Genomic DNA, 7,420 nt, shown 5'->3' with positions numbered 1-7,420 from the left:
TCAGCTCCCAAAGCCAACGCATGGCCCCCAAAGCCAAAGCACGGCTCCCAAAGCCAATGGACGGCCCCCAAAGCCAACGCACGGCTCCCAAAGCCAACGGACGGCTCCCAAAGCCAACACATGGCTCCCAAAGCCAGCACACGGCTCCCAAAGCCAACCCATGGCTCCCAAAGCACGTCTCCTTGAGTAGGTCCCAGCTCCCAGCCTCGGGAGGGTTCCTTTGGGGAGGAGCACTCAACATCTACATCCCTGCCCTGCAGTCCAACCGCTCTCCCTTGAAAGGGAAAAAAGTCTTTTGAAGACAATTTACTTTGCAATTCAAAAAGGGAGATTTCAGTGGAGATTTCATTCCAGCAGCAGCTTGCAGCAAGGTGAAGGACTTGAGTTTGTGTTTGAAGAAATTACCAGGAGAGAATGTAGCTGGCAAGCAGGGAGAGCAGGGCTGCCTGTAAATAAGGGGATAAACGCGGAGGTCTGCTGGGTCCAGGTTCCAAGGCTACGTTTAGGCTCATGAGACTGTGCCAAAGTCAGCAGCGGTACTCCAGCAATGAGTTTTGTTAAAGCAGACTAAAATAAGATGGGGATGTTTCATTTTTCTAGCCAAGGAGGAGAAGGTGATAACGTTTATCCAGGCTAAAGTGATAAGCTATAACTGGAGAGGAGTCTTATTCCCCCTGCTTTCAATCCCTGCTGACAACATTTAGAAATAGAGATCTGCTAAAGCGATAAGGTCGGTGCTGTCCCTCTGCACGTCTACTGGAAGCGTGCCATGGCTCCAGCAGGAGGCGGAGCACTGTCTCAGGCCTCCGTGATTTCACGTGCTGGAGAAGGAGACATCTCCCAGCTCGGAGATCCGACTGTGAAGAGGAGCAGCGATGCTCGGAGCAGAAAGGGATGAGCTCTTGCTCCCAGCAGGACAGCACAGTCACTCTCGGAGAGGCACATCACCGATCAGGGGAAGGGCAGGATCGGAGCCAGGAGACCTGTGTTCGGTTCCTTGCCCTGGGACTGGCCTCTCTAGGGAGCAGTGCTAAAGCCCTTTAAATGAGGGACTAGATCGCCAGTGATTGAGGAACCTCCAGACCTTCAGTTTCCATTTCTGTTACACCAAATGGCCTCCACAGACCGTTCTGTAACCTTGACATTCAGATGGAGCTGCTGCCAAAGGGATGGAATCTGTAGCCATTTATCTCTGAGGCTGAAACTTGGTTTAAATTTATGAAATCAAGCAGAAATGGGCAACTGTTCTGAGGAGGCTCAAGGTATAAAAGAGATCAGCTTTCGTGACAATAGCTAATAGGTATTATACAAAGAATTTTGTAGAAAAATAGTGTAATGTCATTTATCTTTGCCGATTTATGGAGCAACATCAAGCCACAAGATGAGGAAAAATGTGAGATAAACTCAGCCGAACCCCCAAAACACCCTTGTACACCTTCAGTAGTAACCCACTGCCAGAGCAGCACTGTGCTTCTGGATTTTCAGTGCCTTTGCTGGTTTTTTTTCTGAAACTTACACAGCTTCATACATTTCATTTTGTATTTTTACCCATTGTCTTGGCAGCCCAGACCTCTGAATTGATTAGATTTCTCCGAAACAGTCACTTACCTGGGTCAGCTTGGGTTTGATATCTGGCGAGGTAACTCGGCAAGGGACAACAACCGTTTTCTTAGCATCTAAAATGTAGATTATTTCAGGATGCTCTGGGTGAATTTCCACAAAAGGATTTCTGTAGTCTGCAGGGAAGAGAACATTGATTTACAAAACGGCTCCTTTACTGATCGGTGGCCAGCAGAGCGCTGTAACCGGAGCGGCTAATTGCCCATGGAAAGCCCACTCTGGCGTGTGACAAGGCGGCCCGTCACATCTTGCTTGTTTGCAAACACCAGCATCATCTAGGGATTATAGCCTCTTCTCTATTTCTAACCCTATTTTACCAGCTTGCAGTCTAATCTTGTAAAAACTCCTTTTCTTACCCATTCCCCGTCTGTAAAAAATGAAGTTAATAAATCAGCTCCACAGATCTTCTTTCATAGGTGATATTAGAGCGCAGCACTCCTGAATGCCACAGCAGTTCAGTGTCACAAGAGGTTTACAGCAGCTAAAGTAAATCTACTGAAAGAAAAAAGCTTCAGTCTGTCAATGAGCATCTCTAGAATACTGCAGAAAGGGAATGTGGACCCACAGGATTCAAAGCTAGGCAAGAATAATTTGTGTGACCTAACAGTGAGTAACTTGGTCACACTCTTGGGGAACTGTGGGATTTTCTATAGGTCTGCTACAATAAATCAGACAATACAATAAAATACATAAAAATCAGGGGTAGTTTAAGTTAATAAAGGTTCTGAGTCTCATTCAGTGGTTTTTCATTGTATGGATACAATGATGGTCATCGGAAAAATAAAATAATGTTTGTGAGATCCTAAAAGCATCACGATTTTTCTAAAAATTGTTCTTTGACTTGATATTCTAAGGGTATAAAGTTTCAAATACTGTTCAGCTAATGCAATACCAACTACACCGTACAGTGCAGGCAATCAGCCACTTTGGGATTGGATTATAGTGTTGACAGGAGAGGATGTGCGCCCTGTGCAATAACCTCAACCTGCGTATCCTTGGCCTGGGACCCGCCTCCACATACTTAATTATTTTGGCTACAAATGGCTTCACCTAAAGCATGGGAAATAGCTGACACAAAGGGTTCATGAGCAATCTAGGTTGCAAAACTGTGCTCTAAAGAGTTCTGACAGTACTTTAAAAAAGGATGACATGAGGAAATTAAAATCAGTTTTCAAAAGAGTACTTAACTGCTCCCAAATGGGCTAAACTGGTAATGAATGGAGACGGCTGGGGCTGGCACATCCATCGCTATGGATCGGTGGGAGGCCTTCAACAATGGCCAAACACTTATGGCTTTGGAAAAAGGAAGCACCTATAGTATAGGCGACCGGTTCTCCGATGTTGTATAATGAGGAAAAGTGTCTTATTGATGGAGATCGTTAATGGACTTCCTGAACTACCCTTGCGTCCTTGTGTCATGTTTCCTCTCTAATTCCTGATGTAATATTAAGGGATTTTTAATAGAGACAAAAAATCAATATAAATCAAAATCGTCTTGATTTAGCACCAATGTGTCAGGACAGCTGGCGCCAATCCTTTCCCCTAAATTTTTTGCTTTAAACCAAATATTCACACTTTGGACCTTAGCAGGGAGCTGTGTATTCCATGCTGGAGGATCTGTAATGAAGCAGTAGCTGAAATGCGGATTTCTGGTGAATTTTGCTGGGTAACAAGCATTCTACATGTAAGTGATGTAACCATGGGCATTGGTGAGCGGGAGAACAGTCTGGATGTGGAGTGTGAGACTTGGATCTGCTCTTCCCCAGCTCCGCTGCCAAAGGAAAAGACAGAGTTGGTTTATCTCAGTCACTTTGTCTTTAATTCCCTGTGACTGGTAACTCATCTGGGAACAGGTCGTTCATCTGGGGATATCAATGTTCATTTCTTGGCTAATGACAGCAGTCTTTGCTTAAGGAATGTCATGGAAATACAGAAGTGTTGTCACTTGGAATTAATCTTCAAAGAGTCAGCTCGGTGCAGAGCTGGAGTTCGTTTGCTCCCCAGCCCAGAACGGTTTCACGCACAAACCCATGACGGGTGGAAGGCGGAGGGTGGGACAGGAGGGTGGGACTGTACCTGTTGTGTTTCTGATAGCTTACGTTTGGCTCTGAGGACTGGAAATAGGATTCTCAGCGGACAAAATGTACTGCGTGCTTCATCAAGATGAGAGCATTGGGTGGATCAGAAAGGTCGCACGTGTTGTGAGGAGGTTTTACCAAAGGCACCCGGGTCACTGTGCGAGCGGGAGAGATGTGTGATGGATGGAGGAGCTGTGACAGGGAGCTCATCAGTAGCACTGAGCATGAGGCAGTAAAATGGGAGATAAAGACCAGAAATCTAGGTGATGTCTATCATTTCTAGCAATGTCATTTCATGGCACCTTTTATTCCATGCCATTGATTTATTCTGACCGGGGTGGTCTATAAAAAAGCAAGTACTTTGGGGTAAGGGCATTGCAAGGAACATTACGTGAAGAGAGATTAATTAGAATTAAAAAATTAGACTTGTAATCTCCCCCCATTGAGGAAGTTTCAGATACACATCTGAACTCTCTGGTTAGGCAGGCACTGCTTCTAATCCAGCCTTGAGCTGAGAAACCTGATCTCCAGACCACAACCACTGCTTATTCCAATGCCTAAAACTAATAGGAAATAATTATACCCAATCCAGTGTTTTACGCACTTTCCCAAACAGGTCTGCTCAATTCTTCTCTTGAGTCACGTTACAAAAACGTGTTTAGTGTTTGTCCCTGAGCGTTAGTGCTGCTTAATACCTCCACAGTCTGCCTCTCCAGTTAAACCCCACTTGGAGGTGTCAAATGGGATGAGATCTTTATAGACAATTTTAAAGCTTGTGCAAATGGTGAAAGGCCTTTCTGATTAAAAGAACACCCTAGATTATTAAGAGAGATGCTTGGATTATTTGTTATAGGAAAAAAGCAGAGAAAGTAGATTTTTGTGTATTTGCAAAGAGGTGTATACATACAAAAAGGAGATATTTGTGCCAATATTTTTAGAGGGAATTTCGGAATAGCACTGTTTGTTTAAAAAGTAACATAAATCAAAAGAAGGCAGCTAAGCAAAAGTGAAATAATCCTAAAATGTCAGAAGATATTGAATTATGCAGTGATTGAAATATCATAGTCAGAATAAAATTTCTCAAAAATATTTCCTGTTCAGGAAAAAAAAGTTCTTTAACCCCATTCTCCTCCATCATCCCTCCCTGTCTCCAGACTGACCTCTACCAAATGTTCAGATTCACAACAGACCTGAAAATAATGGATTTTTTCAGCTGTAATTAGGACAGATACTCATGTGGTGGTACTAAACTACTGCAGAACGCCTACACAGGAGGCATGGCTTCCCAGTGTATGTACCAGGAGCTGTATTTCATTCCTAATTGATTTTTAATAGCAGCCTGCACCTGAATGGCCGTCTGTCCAGCCAGTAGCTAGAGTTACACTATCCCAGATCGCGAGCTACAATCTGAATTGGGAGCCAAAATAGATAAATCCAGCCTTCTACCATCAGCATGAGAAATCTAGATCGTGTTTGGAAATCACCGTGCAATTAACAACAGCAAAAGGCGGCTTTGGGCTTGTAAGGACTGGGTTGGGAAGGCAGAGGGTGGCTGGAGCTGCAGCTGGTTGCTATTCTCTAGTGGATGTCAGCTCTCGCGGGCATTATTCTCTCTCTGCTTTAAAAAAAAAGAAGAAAAAGGTTTTCTATTTTGTGGGTCCTGCTCTTTCTGGCAGTAAGTGATGTTTCCTAGAGCTCTGTGCAATAAGCAGATGCTATAATTTGTGTTATCTCAGTGCTTTATCCAGTTTCTAGCCTGAGCCTAAGAGGGTTCTCCGTCCATCGGACGCCTCCTCTCCTCCCTGTTTCACTCTGCAGTGTCGGAGCGAGTTAGTGGAGCTCTCCTGAAGTGAAGACACTGATGTGGCAGCAACTTGCGGAGCTTAAACGTGAGGTTAGGGCTGCACTGGGGCCATCAGGGGGAAGCGACCCTGGAGTGAAAGGAAAAGGCAGTTGCAGGTGAAGGTCAAGCGCTCGCTAAATAACCTTGGGTATGGCCCTGAGGCCAGGGTGACATTTTTTTCTCCCTGACTGTGAAACTCTGTGCAAAAAACCAAAAAAAAATTAAAAAAAAAAGATCATCAAGCGCTTGTGCTTCACTCCGGCTGCTCTAAGAACCACGGCAGCGGGAGCAAGCCGACCCCACTGGCAGCGGGATGGAGACGCTCCGAGCAAGAGCACTTCCCAGGCAGCTGGACTCTTCACTTCACAGATAAGCAAATATAAAAATAAAATGACAAAGAATAAGTACGGAATAGGGAACTAATCAACTGCTAGTCGATACATTTGTTATGGTTTGTGCAGACAAAAAACTGAATCTTTCATGAAAGTCCTAAGTGGTTCAGACTGACTGTGACATGGAAAAATGACCTGCTGGAGCATCGGGAGTGTCACTGCCAGCTTTACACCACGGTCACCACCTTCAGTTAATCAGCAATCAGTTAACTCCTTGTAAAACACGTCTCTCAGAGACAGAACTTCTCGGAACAAAAGGGACAGGGTCACTTTTCTTTAGAAACGATAACCTTAGCCTCCAGGAAGATCTCTAACTCCAGGTGGTGTAAATCCGTTGCACTGAACCATTGTGGTTTGCAGAGCTGTGCCGTGGGAAACGCAGGTGCCGTCCTGCGATACGAGACTTGGGAACTCTCTGCAGTTACCAGCACTGGGCTGCGAGGGAAAAAATTCTCAGCAAAGAAACACTTGATGAAAATGGGATATTTCCCTGCAGCTTGGCACGTCTGCTCCTCCTGAGCTGGGAAGGTACGATGTTCGATGGATCTTACCCTCAAAGAAACACCTAGAAATTCCCACAGGATAATGAAAAAGCATAATTTACCGTGGGCTGCAAAGCTCATTAGATGTGAAGAAAGACAAGAGCTGTGGCACATTAGGAGACTAATCAGCCCCTTCGCTGTGGTCCCAGCCGGGCTACCTGGCTCTCCAGGCCAGTGGGAACTGGCAGGAAACTGCCGCCAGGCTGGGGGTCACTGCCCACCCAGCCCGGCTCCAGAGGGAACACAAGCAGCAGAGCGGAGGAAGCAGAGGCAGCGGGACGGGGCAGGGGAAGGGGCCTGAGGTCCAGCCACGGGGACAAAGCCTGGCGGGGGAATGGAGCACACCGCCGCGAGCAAAAGCAACTCAAAGGTCAGGTGCCTGCGAGAACATTCTTTACCTTCAGGGAAGCCCTTTGTGTTTAAATTCTCATTCTGTCTGGGTGGAGATTAATTGTTGCTTGAGATGGGCTTGGGGACGGTCCCTGTCACCTCGGTGGTGCAATAGCTCTGCCCAGGGACCTTGCCGTTCCCAGTGTGCCAGCACAGATACGGGATGCCTTCGTCCCGCGGTGATACCTGCTCTTCTGTTCAGTGTCATTGGTAATATTGGGGACTGTCTGCCAGGAAGTGTGGGGGTCTGGGATTATGTCCTGCTCACTTGCCATTTGAATCCTGCTCTCCCGAGGGCTCCCGGCCCCGTCCTGCCACCTGATGAAGCTGAAGGACTGGAAATCCCTCAGCATCGCACCCCAGGAGCTCAGCATCGCACCCCAGGAGCTCAGCATCTCACCCCAGGAGCTCGGCATTGCACCCCAGGAGCTCAGCATGGGGCAGGCGCAGGCTCCCTCCTGCAGCTCTGCTCTTGTCCCCGTTGTATCACCTGCCTGCGTGTCGGAAACAGCCTCCTGAGAAACACACACAGCATTTTCTCCAGCAGTTTGGGTG

General features: G+C 46.5%; 1 protein-coding gene across 1 annotated transcript in view; it reads right to left on the bottom strand.

Annotated features, from left to right (window-relative positions):
* The window catches only part of LOC104472166 (vascular endothelial growth factor receptor kdr-like), a 90,352-nt gene that overhangs the window by 72,027 nt on the left and 10,905 nt on the right, over positions 1–7,420 (bottom strand). The window contains exon 3 of the mRNA XM_010087736.1: positions 1,609–1,736. Coding sequence (XP_010086038.1) covers positions 1,609–1,736 — 128 coding nt within the window. The remainder of the gene's footprint in view (positions 1–1,608; positions 1,737–7,420) is intronic.

The sequence above is a fragment of the Pterocles gutturalis genome, unplaced genomic scaffold (genome assembly GCF_000699245.1).
Source record: "Pterocles gutturalis isolate BGI_N339 unplaced genomic scaffold, ASM69924v1 scaffold13256, whole genome shotgun sequence".
NCBI classification, from domain to species: domain Eukaryota; kingdom Metazoa; phylum Chordata; class Aves; order Pterocliformes; family Pteroclidae; genus Pterocles; species Pterocles gutturalis.
Note: the sequence above shows the minus strand (reverse complement) of the source record. Positions and strands in the feature narration are given on the sequence as shown.